Raw genomic sequence first — 17,101 nt, 5'->3', positions numbered from 1 at the left:
GATATACACAGGGGTAAGAACGCTATGAGTGCAGCCACAGATAGGCCAAATTGTAATATGGTTCGAGTTAAGCACAATTCTACTTGGACAGTAACAGTGGTGTCTTTCTTTCGTACGATATTGTACGATCGAGTTACGAATAGGGCTTAAAGGTTTGTAAGCGTAATGGCATAAGCGAGGCAGCATCTGAGCGTGTGCGTTCAACGAATATACATCATGATGCGTGCACGTGCACATCAACATTAGTCAACGATTCGCACACGCACAACGTACAAACGAAACGACCAAGCTGTGGTTGAGAAGCAGATCAGCCTGTCTCCGTCAATGAAATAGTTAGATCTGTCAGTGCCAACTATCGCCTCGTTCTCGGCGGAGCCTTTTAGATTTTATCTATCGCGTTGCTTGATTAAGTCGTTTTCTAAAACTGTTCTCGTACTGACCTCCCTACATCCGCCGCGGTAGCTTCTAGTTCTCAAGAAGAAAGGGAGAGAGTGTCGCGAACCTTGGATCGATTGTTACCGATCGAATATCCGTTTCTATATTTCTTTTGGTTATCTTTTTCTACTAAATACGTAATAACGAAAGGGCAACGGAAGAAATAAAAATCCGCACAGTCGACTATACTTTTGTCTCGGATCCGTGTTATTCTTTTTCGTTTGTATTTTATCGTCCCCCATTCGTACGTTGTAGATACATACGTCTTTCGTACTCTGTCCTTCATTCTTCGTTTACTCATCGTCAATTACGAAAAAGAAAGAATGAAAGAAAGAAGACAAAATAAAATACAGAACCGAAAGTAACTATCAAAGTAGAAAATTATATACCAGTCATTGATTTTCGTAACACGTTAAGTTTTAACTGGGATAGAAAGAAAAAAGCAATTTGACGGTGTGTGAAGAAATGCGATTGTAAAGCACGTTTTAACGTGAATCTTTGTTTCGTGATCTATTTTCTTCTTACGTATTTCCTTGCTGTTTACTACCGTTCCGCCTCGCGATACAACCGTGTGTAAGTATAATTACGACACAACTACTATACCCCTTTTGTCATGAGATACGAGGGCACTATAGGGACGAAGGAACGAAATTCTTGGCCTTCCGTGATAAACGAAAGAGATGCGATTGAATGCACGCTTCACGGGTCACGGGAACCAAGTATCAAAACGTATGTTAAGTTATTGCTCCTCATGGTCGAACTTAAACACGTGGAGTAATTTATCAATTTGTGAATATGTTACGGAAGTGCTTCGTACTCGCGCGCCGTTAACGTTAAACGGCAATGTTTGCAAATCCCGATGCATGAATGTTGCAGGACATATTCGATTTCCGACCGCATACGATCATTTCATTTTTATAATTAAGATACTTCTGATTACCCAACGTCCTTCCGACTTTATAACATGATGAGACGAACAGCGCTTTTTATCGACAATTTCTATTATTTCATTCATCTGCAGATACACGTCTACGATTAATATTACAACGTTGTGGTTATTAGATATTGATTTAACAAGTATATACTTACATTTGAAGAAATATGTCGCGTGGCTGTAGAACGATCGAAAATGATATATCGCACTTATAAGTACACGTGATATCATAACGTATCGCAATTACGATAATAGTAGTCACCCTCGGCATTCCTCTCTCTTTTCCTTCTTCTGTACCCTCTTCATTCTTTCCACTCCATTTTTCCATTGCATTATAAATTTACTCATTTGCATATTCGTGCCATAAATCGCAATTATTCTATCTTTAATTCTTATTCAAACTTTACTCGATACGTTTCAATCTCTTTTACGTTATTTGTATCAATTCGTTTCGAACTTTATCGAGAGTGTTTAAATCTATCGAAAGAAATACCGACACTATTTTAATTATTTTTAACATCTATAAATTACGATATATCTAAGTGGGATACGTAACGATGTGAAAATTCTACAATTTTTCCTTCGAAGATCGCACATTTCATAGATGCAAGTGTAATTTTATGCTTGCAGCGATTAGTTCCCTATGCCACGTGTTTGAGATTAATTCCGACGTCAACATTATTCGTATTCAAGATGTGTTTAAACCGAGTTACTGTATTAAAATTGAATGAACTCATCGAGAGAGAGAGAGAGAAAAAAAAGAGTAGAATTCGCAGACAAAATACGGAAGTCGATTTAATTAGTGAGTGAGGAAAGTACATTGGGTTAATAAAATACGGGAAACGTAGATTGTCGTGGCATCACGACATAGTCGGGAGTTGAAACTCAATGTCATAGCGAATCACTCGATTTATGGACGGCTAATTGTAAGAGATCTTACATAACCAGTCTTTTAGGAAATAGATAAGAATACATAGTGCGATAAAAGATATAATAATACGTACACATGCAGGATATCCAATTAAATAGTAAATAAACATTGTGGCGATGGAATCTGGCTTAAATCGTGTAATACAGTCGTGGAAACTTACGTCGAAATGATAAACGCGGAATGAATAAGTTTCAATATAGGCGATCTAGTAATGTATGCAGCGAACTGATTAATATCTAAAATTTAGAGATTTCAAAGTGTGATAAATCAATATCGAGTTCGTGATTTTTACCGAGAAAAATTGTAAAATTCGGCGTTTCGAAGCCGAAACAAGACAAGCACCTACGTTCAATTCTAAATTCAAATAAATTCTGTCCCCGGTATATCGTGATTGAACATTCGTCGAGTGATCGATTATATGACAGAAAATCGAATCTCGATAGGAGATTACATCTGAAACGGATTAAGGTATCGATTCTTTGCGCGAAGGTCGATCGAGCAAAATAACGCGATGGTAAAAGGGAGGAAGGTGGTGAGAGAGAAAGAAAGAGGCATAGAGAGGGTTTAACCGATAAAAAAGTTTTAAAAAGTAGCCTCGTCGAGCGAACGAAATATAATTCTATGATCAATCGAACATGCGAATGGATATTTAATTGCGTGAACGGACAATTAGAATAACAGATAAACGTAAATAGACGAAGAGTAAGGCAGAAAAGTAAGAGAGATATGCAAGCAAGCAGATAGATAGGAAGGCAGGCAGGTAGGTAGGCAGCTAGGCAGACAAGCAAGAAAGCAGAAAAGCAGACAGGTAGATAGGCGAGGAATAACAGACGGTAAGGTAGACGAACAATCAAGGTTTACTTGGGCTGACGATCGATAAATTCGCGCTTGCTCCGTTTACCGTATGTTCCCGGTAAAAGTCCTAAGTGAGTTTAAAGGAGACAAACGTGATGCATGATCGAGATCAGTCGCGATGTAACCATAGCGTGAAACGGCCTCGCACCAGGCCACCAGCCTTACACCACCAGATGCGTGACGACGGTTGATTTTCTTTTTTATCAGAATCGATACAACAGTTTTGAGAACATTAAAAATCAGATTTTTCGAGTCTATGAATCTGGCCACGATTCGATACACCATCGAGGATTCCCTTACAGAAGTACAGGTATGGTCAAAGTATCGATGCACAATCCAAGCATGATATTTATGTAACATCATCTTTCCAAAATTCATATTTCTTTCTTCACCGAAACGTATTCGTTACGTAAACAGCAGGGACGCTAATCGATATCTTATAATCCGCAAACTACACTTTAGAGTTGTTCACCTTCTCTCTCTTTCTCTCTTCCTTTTTCTTTTTTCTCGTTTGACACCTTTTTCAAGCCAGAAAACAAACGTTTGATATCTTTGTCTCAATTTTTATCCGAAGAAACTACGTTCGAATAAAAATTGTGATCGTCGACTATAGAAGTATTTTAGGATTTTATATAATAACCATAATATTCAACTATTTTCGCGTAAAATTATAATATACTTTTAGACTATTAGAATCGTTTTAAAGACGATCATATTCTTACGTGATATAACACGAACGAAATGTAGGTTGATTCGATAGAACGAAGTTTAATTTTTTCTTTTTTTATAAAGTGACTAGTGACAAAGATAAATGAGACAATGAAAAATTATGAGAGATGCAGATTAGTGAAAATGGATAGAAAAGAGAAAACAGTGATATCGAAAGTAACGAGTGGCAATAGACAACGTGTCGAATATAATGAATGCACCGATCGAATCATCGATAGTTTGGTACGAGCAAAAGAACAGTTTGCAGAATTCGTAACACCAAATCTGACTTGCTTACGACGCTAAAAAGTCGATGTGTTTTAATTTTCGACGTGCCTTACAGTGGTTCCGAGCGAATCAGACTAGAGATATCGTCCCTCGCTGGTTACGTAATTTGCTCGATTCTTGTCCTGAAATACAACTACAACGAGCGAACATTTAGACAAGCGTTATCATTCTGAAAGGAGAATGGCTATATATCCGTGGCAGCGAGTCACACGGGGTCCTCAGTAGAAGATGATAGAGGACCAGGTGCATCAACATCCGGTACGACTACCTCCCGACAAACACGCCCATATCGATGTTACAGGAGCCAAAATTGAAAAGTACGTTCAACGATTAACATTATTTCATTTTCAATCTTAAATCTGATACGCAGCTCGTGCATCCTCGAAGCGTACACGATAATAAATAAATTACGGACTAGTTGACAACCATGATCTTGAACGAGATATCGCTGATAGAATTAAGACGTACGTTTTGCCATATCTGTGACTCGATTATACTTCTTCATTGGAATTCGGTTTACACATTCATAAAAATACCTGTTTATCTACCGTCGAGTATAAATACATGTATATGCTACAAACGTTCACACATATATATTATGAATATATACATTTTATATTAACTTTCTGTTGACAGTGATCAATGTAAGGAACCTTTGCTTTCCGAGAAACAAACTACCCACAGGGTAACGCCAGTTCGTGCTCGTTCGCGCACTATCTCAGAATCAACAGTCGGAAACACGATCATGGGCACAACTTCTGCCACAGGCACGAGTATGGTTGCGGTGACGGCTATGGGAACGGGCACGAATACGAATGCATGGATGGACACCGTTGTCGGCGTGAATACTACCACCGATCCTACCGACAAATCCATCGAGGAAGATTGCGTCGAGGTACCCATGTTCGACGAGGGAACCACCGATAGCGGCCGCCTCCCCGACGTCGTCGCTGAGAGTAAAATCTACGGCGTTAACGGGGATGAACCCCTCGAATCGTACCTAGCGATCACTATTCAAGTTTTTATACCGTTTCTTATTGCCGGCCTTGGCATGGTTGGAGCTGGATTAGTCCTAGATTTGGTTCAAGTATGAAAACATTTTTTCCCTCATCGTCCTCTATCTCTTCCATCGAAATCGGATTAATACCATACAGCTTCCGATCTAACATCCTTTTTACACGTCGCTGCTTTCCACAGCATTGGGTCGTGTTTGAGAAAGTGAGCGAACTTATCATTCTGGTACCAGCACTGTTGGGTTTGAAAGGAAATTTGGAAATGACTCTCGCATCTCGTCTTTCGACTCAAGCAAATCTCGGACACATGGACGCGCCGAAAGAACAGTGGCACATGATCGTCGGAAATCTCGTCTTGATTCAAGTGAGTCGGATTCACATTCTATTTTTAATCTTTCCTTGTTTTTTATCCGCAAATATTGTCTCAAGTGCACTCTCCCTTTCTCTTTATCTCTATTCTCTCTTCCACCTACCTATCGCTTTTTGCGATCGTTCCACATCGTTGTCGATTTTTCTATTCGCGTCGTCTGTTACTTTATTGCATCTTGTCGTCTCCTTTATCTCGTTTTTTCCGTGCTCGTTAATTCCACGACTTTTTCCACAAACTCTAGCAATTGTCAACACATCTTACGATATTTACCGTTATTGGCCACAAAAATTATTCCATGTCAGATACCTGAACTGACAAGACGCGCGACTCGCAGGTGCCTTATCATTGGCGCCACAATTTTATTTGATTATACGTTCAACGCGTCAACGGTAAACGACCTTCAAGTGTAAACGTCACGTTACTTGCGCTCTTTCACCTGATCGTGCGATCATTTGCCGCAAAATGCACACGTTTTAATTTGCAATATTTATTTTTTATTAACCTATTAACCAGGACATCCCTTATCTTGGAAACACTCGCAGTTCACTGGAAGAATATTAAAAATATCTATGTTGTACGATTCTCTAATCATTTATCGGACTTATCTTGATACTTTGAAACGTTGCTATATTTGTAAAAGTCACGATATATCCTTTGAATATTTAATCGGAAAATCATGCAGAAAATGGGTAAAATGCGAGCAACGCGTCTCTATTCGAAGACCACAAGGGAAGAATATGACAGGTTACGTTTTTATAGAGGATTCGTTTCCAAATTCGCTGTACCGTCGCTCGACCTTACACTGTCAAACCATTTTGTTCTTTGGTTTTCGGATCAAATACATTTTAAGACATTTTAAGAACATTTATTGATTTTCTGTAAAATTTCAACGCTCATCGACTATTTTGATGCTGCCAGATTTGCCAGATTCCCCTTTTCAAGCGACATCAAGCTCAGAATGTTGATAAAAATGGATTCATCGTGTTCTTCCCGTGTAATTTTCACTTTTATTTGTCCCCGTTCAACTGGTCAACAGTTTTTCAGTAATGTATCTTCTACAGCCGTTATTTCTGCCGTTTGGCGTGATATTTGTGTAAAGAAGATCAGTTCGTGTTGGCAGTGCCAGGCGATAGTGGTTGGATTTCTGGGCTCTGTGGTGGCGATCGTAATGGGAGCATTCCGAAACGGTACCATCTCGTTGGATCATGCATACCTATTATGTGCAAGCAGCCTAGTTACCGCCTCTCTGGCATCCTTCGTCCTTGGATTGATCACCGCAGGTGTGATTGTTTTCTCCCGTCATTGTCACATAAATCCGGACAACGTCGCGACACCGATCGCCGCCAGTCTCGGTGACATCACTTCCTTAGCCCTGCTCTCTTGGATATCCACGATTCTCTACGAATCGATAAATAAACAAGATTGGGTCGCGCCACTGGTGATCGCTTGTTACATCCTTGTCACGCCACTTTGGGTATGGATCGCCAAGAGAAACAAGTACACCAACGATGTCCTTTACTTCGGATGGACTCCTGTAATGATCGCTATGTTGATCAGCAGGTGAGTACCGATATTCCGTTTCGTTAAAATTATTGCAAGTGCCAAGAACGACTCAGGAAAGTAAACAGAAAAAGAAGGCACGAACTAACTATTAAAGTGAACACGAACGACCGCTGTTATTGACCAAGCAGTTGCGGTGGTCTAATACTCGAATTCATGGTGTCGCGATTCGAAAACCTGACCGTTTTCCAACCGGTGATCAACGGTGTCGGTGGAAATTTGGTAGCTGTGCAAGCAAGCAGGATATCGACGGCCCTTCATAAGCAAGCTGAACTGGGAACGCTTCTAATTCCACCGGGTCACACACATCCTGTTATCTTCATTACGCCTATCGCTAACTTTTTTGGCAAAGGTAATTAAGGAAACTCACGATTCGAGACTTACACCGACGACCACGAGTATCAAGACGCTTGTCGATATTTAGTACAAATTGATTGCCATTTACCGCTTTTATTTTCTTGTTATTATATTATGAATCTGTTGTTTCATTGTCATCGTATGGCAAATCGACAACCATGGTGATGCGAATTCATAATTAATTAAGTTATACCTTTGATATGTTTCCGTGATTTGGAGAAGTACAAGGAATTTCTTGTAACAGTATTTTAAGAAAAATACCAGCCTTTAATAAAATAGTAAAGCGAAACACGGCAAAATTTCCCAGTAAACGTAACACGTGGTTTTGTCCCAATGCTCATTGTCGACGGTGTATATGCATCTGTCTCCACTTAATATCAACCTAAGGCTGAATTAATTACTTCCTCTTTCTTTGATTCTCAGGTATGCACGCGAGAACAACAAGAGTCCTAATGGCGATGGTTATACCAGGTCACATCATTTTCATTTACCTGATCAATTATATGAAGGACGGCAACACTTCGTTAACGCCGCTCTTCGTTTTTGTTTACTTGTGTGCCTCCACGCTGCAGGTTGCTGCTCTCCTGTACATTGCTTACATAATGATACATTGGATGTGGAAGCGAAAAATCGATCCCGATAATTCAGCAATTCCGTACTTGACGGCAATGGGGGACCTATTAGGCATCAGTTTATTGGCAATCGCTTTCCAATTCCTCTATCTCGTTGGAGATCAGGATTCTGATCAGACGATCGCTCCATAAAAATTGCATTCTAATAGATCGCAAAGATTTCCTCGATTATTTCCTGTGAGGCGACGATAGTTATCGATGCGTCGTACAAAATATCCTCTCTCGAAAAATCATTGACATCGTCTTCGTCACCGGCATCACCATCGTCGTCGTCGTCGTCGTCGTCGTCGCTGTTATTTTCATTATCATCATCAACGTTATCATCATCGTCATCATCATCGTCATCGTCATCATCATAGTCGCCGTCGCCGTCGTCGTCGTCGTCGTCGTCGTCGCCATAGTTTCCGTGGTTATTATCGTCGTTAAATATTCTATGTTTTTTTCCTTGTATAAGGAAAATTACAAGTTAGTTACTCGCTTTGTTAGTACGCCATGTGGAAAGGTAATACTTTTTTTGCACGAAAGAAAGCAATACATCGAAAAAATGTATATGTAACTGAATGAAGGCCAATGTCTAATAAGGCTGTGCTTTTGCGGAGGTACATATATTGTATAGTAATATAGAGCATACCTTGTTGCCCGAAATATTTTCATTTGAATTAAACCGAATTCGCATGCAGTTGACTCGATTCAACTTAGTTCGATTCGGTTTGATTCACTACTTAGTCCCGTACCACAATGATTCCGCGATATTATTTTCCTTGTTCATCTAGTCGTGAAGAAATTAAGTTTATCATAATTGGACTATGTATGTACACGAGGTCTTATGATAGTCTTTAGCTATAAATAATTTTAGACCGATGGGCAATCCGCGTTTTGGCGAAGATTGTGATCAGAGATAAGTAAAGGAAGGAAAAGGCATCCCAGAATCCGGATATGAAAGAGTTTAAGAAAAAAGAATATTCGAGATATTATTTCAGCTTGGATACTACACTGAATTTTATTTTTAGTTGATCAATCGTTAAATCGCATATGTTACGAACTGAACGAAATCCGCATACCTAATATTTGTAACATCGATACAATGTGTACGTGTCTTCAAATAGTTGCCTTCGTATACGATGGGAATTAAGTAGGTAATTTAAATATCGAGTAATGTCCACACGAACTATTTTTGAACGCTTTGAATAACTTGTTAACGAAGTTAAGGGGGCGGAACACTGAGCGACCCTCCTTGTAATAACTATTAGCGCATTCTCGATCACTCAATAAAATCTGTCGCAGTGCGGCATTGTAGAAGTTCATATTTCGCTATAATAGTTACACATCTGCTATAGTCCATAATTTCGCGAGTCTTCCACCGAAGCTAAACGATTATCGACACTGCAAAATGTATTTTCACTATGTACACAGATTATATTGAATATGTACCTCGAAACGAGTCAGGTTTCGTCATAGGAGGTTTCTTTAGGAGTGTCGCCGATAGATACATGCGCATGTTGAAATGCAAACAATACAAACATATACTTTGTCTCTTTTTTGTCTTAACACGCGTACACGAGCGTAGCATATGCCTAAAATTTGAAAAACATTGTAAAAACCAGTAGGAAAACCACACCAAAGATTAGGCTATAAATATATCTTGACAATAATGTTTGTTTCAAGGAGGCAGATAGACTATTTTTTACCCAACACGAACAAAAAGTGTAAAGTAAAACTCTTCCTTTTACAAATATAGATACAGATTTCACGAGAACGATAAACGTTCCGTTCTAGGAAAACTCGGAGGAAGATACTTCATTGCTTAACCGGTATCTTTTAAGTGAATTTAATTTTTTTCCCAAACAGATATGTATATATTTACATACGTGCCAACAATAATGATACGAATGATGAAGTATTTTCCTTCGAGTCTCTCCTAACACTCGAACGAAAAGAAAACAAAATTCGAACAGAGGAAAAACGAGGAAGAGAAAGAGAGAAGATAGAGGCAAAACTAAATTTGGACACACATAAATTTCAAGAGGATGAAAAGGGAATCATAATTATTTTTTAATACGGTGCTACTGAAAAGAAAGTAGATTTACGACGGCAAAACGCATGCGAGCTGCTACGAACTATAGACGTAAATGGCGAAACGAGCTCGCTTATTCACGTCATGGTACCTGTTCTTCGTCAAAGTATACGCATTCTAAAATGTCATAGTTCGATCGAACGAGTCAAGTAAAAGGAGCGTTAACCATTTTTTAATGGTGAGACTAAAATCGAGATGCCATGCTGGTACAAAGCGATTGAACGCACATTTGAATGAAACATTGATAGTAGTTTTATATAATAAAATTAAATGAAAAAAAAAATCTAGTGTGCTTCTTTACATTATCGTTTAAATTATTTTTTTACCTATCCTAATCTTTCTATTCCACTTATCAAAATATTAAAACATTATCGAAGAGTAAAAGAAATTGAAAACCTCAACGCATACAAAATATCGACGTTACTTTATTGCAAGTTTCTTAATCTCCAAAAATAAGTTTATATCGTGTATAATTTCGAAAACAACTAAAGAGACAGATGCAACGCAGGTACCACTTTAAAGTACAATGAAAACGTAATTATTTACAAAGCCCATTACCCTGATCCAGCTGGTTTCAATGACCTTGCGATATGTCGTCAAGGTCAATATGTTGTGTAACATCGCCTATATATACAGGCGCCGTTCAGCATCAGCCTTCAAAATGTTCGCAAAAGTACTTTCGATACTATGTACCTCATTACGTCTTTTATTATTTTACATGTCTTCTAAGGATTTGGCTGAGTCTGGATTAAGTTCGATTTAGGTAGTAAATAAAAGACATGATTATAATTTCTTATGAAATTATTATTACCATTAATCTGGAATTATGTAGAATAATACATACTTCACCGATATGACCTTAATATATATTGTCAAGCTCAGTGACTGAGTAATTCCAGACAATCGTCACTTGATTTTAGATTCGATGATACTGTATTGATTGGATATACACATATTTTTCGAACGCGCCATTATCGTAAATGCAGCTGATTTTGAAAAAAATAGAAACAATGTTGCACCGAGACAGGTGTGAAAAAGTATGCATTTAGACAATTCAATGTGCATATAATGACATCGAGTTGTCAGCGATGTACACATGGTATGTTCATGTTAAGTATCAATATCTCACTAACGCTTATTATTTCCGCTGCGGTCACTTGAATTCTCGAAATACTTACTCATTGTCGGATGAGCAACCAAATGTGATTCCGGATTGCAACTACTTCTACGCGCAGTATTGTGCTTATCTATATACTTTCACTTTTATATCTAGAACTGAAGCCTACTGACAGTTATACGTGGATAGAGTAAAACTACTCAACGCGTTGGCTTGGTAACATATCTCAAGGCCATATCTTGAAATCGATAGCGGTCAATTGCTTTGTAAATAATTACCGTAGAATTTTATAAAAGTATGAATTGCGCGTAATCAAAAGAACAAACGTGTATCTACCATAATTAGAATAATGAATGAAATTCGAAGATGAGCGGTGATTATATAATAATCGATAGTAGAATTAACCGGGCACATATATATCACATATTTATACATGAAAAACTATAATACAACGCATACGATAATTTAAAAAAAAAGTTATCATCGCTTCATAAACCACAAAACCATAAGCTGTACACGATTCAGTCTGACAAAGTGCTTGTACGTTCGCTTATTGTAATTTTGCTTCTTCCTTTGCTTTCCAAAGAATTAACTCCATACAAGCGACAGCATCCTCTTTGCTGTCGTGTCCACCAACTGTAATATGAAACAATAGATTAGTTATAGAAGAATTGTTTTTAATTCATCACAAACCTTAATGTGCAAAGAAATCACGAAATAAAATATCGTTATTGAACTATACCGCGAATGAGAAAAAGAACAAAAAAGTATATGATTCTAAACTAACCGTCATTTTGAATGATCTTTCTTAAATATTCAGAACAAAGATTCTTCAATGCTCTCTTTTGTGGATAGCCATTTTTGTGTGGGAACATCACGCTTGTATCAACGACGGTATCGTGTAAAAGCCTTAAAGCTTTGAAATCACTTTCTAAACTATGACCCACTAATATAGTTTTATCTGAAAACATTGTTAACAATGTTGCTTGGACATCTAATAACGTTGTTGTCACGTCTTTCATATTTTCCTCCGTAATCCCAGAAAACCTGTATACGCGATTTTAATATTGATTTGATTATTTATAAACATTGTATGAAAAATTACTTTTCTTTTTATTTGACGCATTACCTTTTTTTAAAGAAAAAGGAGAAAGGAACAGGAAAAAATGAAAGAAGAAATTTTAATATTTTTTACCTTGTATTATAATCGATTATAGGATTTTGAGGATTCACTAACGTCTCATATACTACACTGCAATCATCATCAATGACTGTTATCCTGGTTAGTTCCAATCCTTGAGTTGTATAACACATTTCACAATCGAGTGCATACACCCCTTGTTCCTCTACCGGCGTATCTTAATAACAATAACAATGAGGACAAATAATAGAACACATATAAACTAGAGTTGGAAATAGAGATAAATAAACATTTACAAATTACCTTTCGGTAAAGTTCTCACGTAACCACGTAGGTTTTCGTAGTCTGTATAATCCCAAACGTGCGTCTTCGCGTCACAACAACCAGTTGCAGAACCATATTGTTGACAGCAACTGTATTTGCTTTCACCTCTGATTGTGAACTTTCTGCCCCAATGATATATACAGTTCTGTGATCGCGAAGCAAATCCTCGTTTATCAATCATATAGGTTTGACCACAACGACTACAAATTCTTTCGTTAGGCACTTTTGACAGAACACTTTGATTTCGTGTGTTAGTTACATAGACTTTGGCACGACCCTGCAATTGAAAGAAATTGAGCGATATTTTCACGAATATTTTACTGTATTTCTCAAAAGCTTTTTCCACTCGGTTTACCTTCTGACCATCTGGATGTGGACGAGGAAACCCGTTATCTTGAAGTTGTTGCTCCGTCATTATCCATTTTTTTAGCATACCATATAAAGCTGCTCCTTTAAATTTCGTAACGGATCTTTTTGTTTTAAGAACACTCCACGAACCTTTAGTTTTCCCAGCCAGAACTGTTTCATGAGAAACTGTACTGCTACCTGGAATTACTATTGCATTATTATCCACAGATGAATTTTGATCAGCCTCTTTCCTCAATCTATGCGTAGCAAGCATGCAGGAACTTTTGTAAACAGCTAGTGCTTTGCATCTTTCGTGACAGGCGTATTCTTCTTTAACCGCACGTTGTGCTGCATCCTCGGAATTTGTGTAAATTAATACACATACGTCATGCATCATATTCACATAATACTGACGAACATTTAAAGGAAATTTCTGCGTGGTTACTTGTAATGGTTCAGGACGAATTAACTGAGGAACCTGAAACACAACCAAGACATTATACAGCTCTGCACGCTTATAATTAATTAAAAAACAAGGAGTACAGACCATTTGTGGAACGTGAGCTATGCGTACACCACTCTTCGCCGTTTGTGCAGCTGTTTTATAATTATCTGCGGCTTTCGGCTCCACTGACTTTCCTACATTTTCTGTTACCTTTATTTTTTCTAGTGCTAAGGATTTAGCATACGGTACGTGTGCAATCCTGACACGACCTGTCGAATATGTAATTAATTATTAACAGTTTCTATTTATACTTTAAAATATCTTCATGTAAATACTTTCTTTAAAAAATAGTTACGTACCATTCCCATTTAACTTCAATTCGCTGTTACTCGCTGTACCTATCGCTTCGGAACAATTACGACGTACATCCTTGGGAGCACTACTACTTGCAGAAATTGTTTTTTCTGCTACAGTATCGCGCATCAAACGCCACCTTTCGTACATTTTCTGTTGTGGATTTACAAATTTTCTCGCCTGTTGATTAACTCCAACTTGCCTGATAACACATGCAGCTGCTGAAGGATGTGCTACTCTTTTCTTGCCAATCTCTTCTGCCTGTTCCTTTTCTTTTTCATGCAATTCAGATGATCTGACTTTCAATGGTTCTGTTACCGTTGATCGTTCTGGTACTTGGTATTCCTTGTAACAGCATTCCCAATAAAAATAAGTATACACAATTGATACATTCTGTATTGCAATTTTTAAGTCACCAGAATTTTAACAAGATCAATTTATTACACATACCTGAAATATCTTTAAACACTCTTCTTGTACGTCATGGTCTGAATCAGACATGCTGAAAGTTACATCAATATCATTACCGATGATACTACTATGATGATCATCATTCTCTTCGTCATTGTCATTCATGGAATTCAGACGAACGCTTTCTAAAGAATTTCCGAATCTCTCGGTTAAATTCTTTTTTTCCTTACTCTCCATATATTTTTCGTTTATTGTATCATCGAATCTACGATGCGTTTTCAAATGTTTGCTACTTCTATCACTTTTATTCTTAGTGTGCTCTTTCGAAGAACTCTTGGAGTGCCCATGACGTTTCCCAGACCTATGATTGTCCTTTCTATCGCTCTTAGATTTGTGTTTACTCTCATCTTTATCTTGGGTCTTGTCCTTTTCCTGATGTTTGTATTTACCCCTATCCTTATCACGATTCTTATCTTTTGATTCTTTGCTTTTGTGTGTCAAATGATTTTTATTTTTACTTTTACTATGCGAACTGGAATGCGACCTTTTACTTGACTCATGCTTCTCTTTGTACCTTTTATGAGATGTACTGTGATCCCTTTGATTTTTGTCTTTATTCCTATCCTTGCTTTTATATTCCTTTACATCTTTAACCGTACTTTTATTCGACTCTACCTCTGATACATTTCCTTTCTCACATTGTGAGGATTTAGAACTCTCATCACTAGGGAACGTTTCTTGTTTCAGAGTATTGCTATATGTCAATATTTTTTCATTATGATTTTCTTTGTTAATAGTTCTATCAGTGCTATCTATTATCTTTGGAAAATACGTATCCTGTAAATTGTTCACATAGTCAGATTTTTTTATATCGGCATAAGATTCATTTTGTTCTAAAGTCTTAAGATCAATGTGCGCAGTATTATTTTTATTTGTGTCATCATGATCGTCAGTGTTATCGCAATCATTACTATTCTCTTCTTCATCGTCAGAAAATTTTGGTTCGATATCTATAGGAGAATCTGGAGATATTTCACTAGACTGTACATCAGAAGTTAATTTAGAGCATGTGAGTACTTTATCCATCATATTGAGATCTGTTTCAACATGATCTAGTGCAGATTCATTTAATCCGTCACCCGTTTTTAGTCGAGTTTTCACTTTTTTTGGGACATATTCTTCCCTTTTCTTTTTACTCTTCGGATAATAGGTCTCCCTGAGTTTAAGTAAATATTCATTTGAACTACCATCCTTACATGAATTTAGTGAAGCTGAGTCCGATTTGCATGTAGGTATATAGCTCTGCATAGTATCCCGAGCTTCAGGTGTGATTATCACAGTAGGTTTGTATTTAATTTCAACACTTTGAGGTTCTGCAGATTCATTGCCCATATTTAACCAAGGTTTAATTTCATCTGGAGAAGATTTACGTTTCACAGCTACTGTATTTTTCCTAGTTGGCATATAGGATACTATCGGTATGTGACGTTTCTTTAGTTCTGCAATTGGTGTTGGATTATAAACGCATGGTTGCATATTAACTGGTGCTGGTGCATTTGTTCTTTCTTCCACCATAGTGGCCTTAACATTGTTTACTGTACCAGATGATCCAGTGGTTAATGTTGGTTTTAATTCTTCAACTACCTGAGAAACAACATTCTGACAAGACAATTTATTATCTACATCTGTGACACTTCGATTAGCTAGGACTTTTTTGACAGCTTCTGTTACTAATTGTTGTAAAACACCTGAATCAGATGTTACCATTGTAGCAGCTTTAGAGTCTTCAACTTGACCCGTGGAATGGTTTTCCACTGTCTCTGCAGCCTCAGTGGTGACTCCAACATCTTCTGAAACAATATATAAACTTATATTTCTTAGATAAATTGTTTATGCTAGAAAATTTTGAGATAAAACCGAAATAAATTTCTCGAGCAATATAAAATATCACGCGTAATATATTTATGATAAAGGAAAAGCTGAACAATAAAGGAACTTACCTCGTTTCGAATGCTTGAAATGACAGTAAGGTCTATCGCACGCTCCATTTTCATAAAATGGACAGTTTATAGCTTTAAAATAACCAGTCGAAGGCAACATAGCTATTTCATTATACTTTATACTTTCGATCGCTCATTCTTTGATCAAATGGTATCGTACAAAGTCATATTAGAACATTGACTTTTAAACAAAACCAACCTTTGTAAACTTGTTTTATGTATCAAACATTATTCTTCTTTACATTTAATTAATGGACATGTGTGATTATTATAAATCAAGAGATTTATGAAAACACGAAACTCAAAGCGAAGCGAATCCCGAGAACAATTGAGGTTATGTACAACTGAGTAGTACATTTCCCTATTTGCAATTTGTTTGAAAGTATTCAATCCCTTCCTTCCCCACAAGAATCAACCACCCTAACGACATCTTACTGTTTCCTCCATCTACTCTTCCTCAATTTCGTACTTTTTTTCAAATCTGCAATCTAATATTTGCAGAAATTTTGAAAATATTTCATATATGTAATTTATAAAGAATTGTATATAATACCACTTATAAAAAGATGTTGAATGTAAAAATTTTTAATTTATTTTGATATTATTGTAGAATTTAAAGTCAATCTTAATTTCACATATTTCTTATATGTACGCATAGGTATGTATATTATATTTACTATAATGACGGTAAAACAATTCTATTATCACAACAATGGGTGTAAACATATAACAAGTGCGGTCGTATATTGTAATTGTTCTTCTAATTTAATTGTACAAAACAATAAAATATTCTAAATAAATACT

General features: G+C 37.0%; 2 protein-coding genes across 14 annotated transcripts; one reads left to right on the top strand and one right to left on the bottom strand.

Annotated features, from left to right (window-relative positions):
- Window positions 1–338: 338 nt before the first annotated feature.
- LOC122575268 (solute carrier family 41 member 1-like) lies at window positions 339–9,750 on the top strand. 11 transcript variants are annotated; one of them, XM_043744009.1, is made up of 9 exons: window positions 868–1,008; window positions 3,363–3,465; window positions 3,948–4,106; window positions 4,207–4,468; window positions 4,788–5,238; window positions 5,349–5,528; window positions 6,655–7,094; window positions 7,226–7,446; window positions 7,875–9,750. In XM_043744009.1, the coding sequence occupies exons 4-9, from the start codon at window positions 4,380–4,382 to the stop codon at window positions 8,213–8,215; spliced, it is 1,722 nt and encodes a 573-aa protein (XP_043599944.1). In that variant the 5' UTR covers window positions 868–1,008; window positions 3,363–3,465; window positions 3,948–4,106; window positions 4,207–4,379; the 3' UTR covers window positions 8,216–9,750. The 11 variants fall into 11 exon arrangements, with proteins under 11 accessions (XP_043599977.1, XP_043599970.1, XP_043599917.1 ...); XM_043744042.1 differs by lacking the exons at window positions 868–1,008; window positions 3,363–3,465 and adding an exon at window positions 339–679; XM_043744035.1 differs by lacking the exons at window positions 868–1,008; window positions 3,363–3,465 and adding an exon at window positions 339–796.
- Window positions 9,751–11,674: 1,924 nt separating this feature from the next.
- On the bottom strand, window positions 11,675–16,977 carry LOC122575084 (RNA exonuclease 1 homolog). Of its 3 annotated transcripts, none has more exons than XM_043743533.1 (9): window positions 16,298–16,976; window positions 14,337–16,144; window positions 13,892–14,231; window positions 13,635–13,801; window positions 13,095–13,565; window positions 12,719–13,016; window positions 12,470–12,632; window positions 12,062–12,321; window positions 11,675–11,910 (listed from the first exon to the last, which is right to left on the bottom strand). In XM_043743533.1, the coding sequence occupies exons 1-9, from the start codon at window positions 16,395–16,397 to the stop codon at window positions 11,825–11,827; spliced, it is 3,693 nt and encodes a 1,230-aa protein (XP_043599468.1). In that variant the 5' UTR covers window positions 16,398–16,976; the 3' UTR covers window positions 11,675–11,824. The 3 variants fall into 3 exon arrangements, with proteins under 3 accessions (XP_043599468.1, XP_043599459.1, XP_043599477.1); XM_043743524.1 differs by having other exon boundaries at window positions 14,337–16,147; window positions 16,298–16,975; XM_043743542.1 differs by lacking the exon at window positions 11,675–11,910 and having other exon boundaries at window positions 12,116–12,235; window positions 14,337–16,147; window positions 16,298–16,977.
- Between the last annotated feature and the right edge of the window lie 124 nt (window positions 16,978–17,101).

This window comes from Bombus pyrosoma, linkage group LG2 (assembly GCF_014825855.1).
Source record: "Bombus pyrosoma isolate SC7728 linkage group LG2, ASM1482585v1, whole genome shotgun sequence".
In the NCBI taxonomy this organism is placed as follows: Eukaryota; Metazoa; Arthropoda; class Insecta; order Hymenoptera; family Apidae; genus Bombus; species Bombus pyrosoma.
This window is presented reverse-complemented; position numbering and strand designations above follow the sequence as displayed.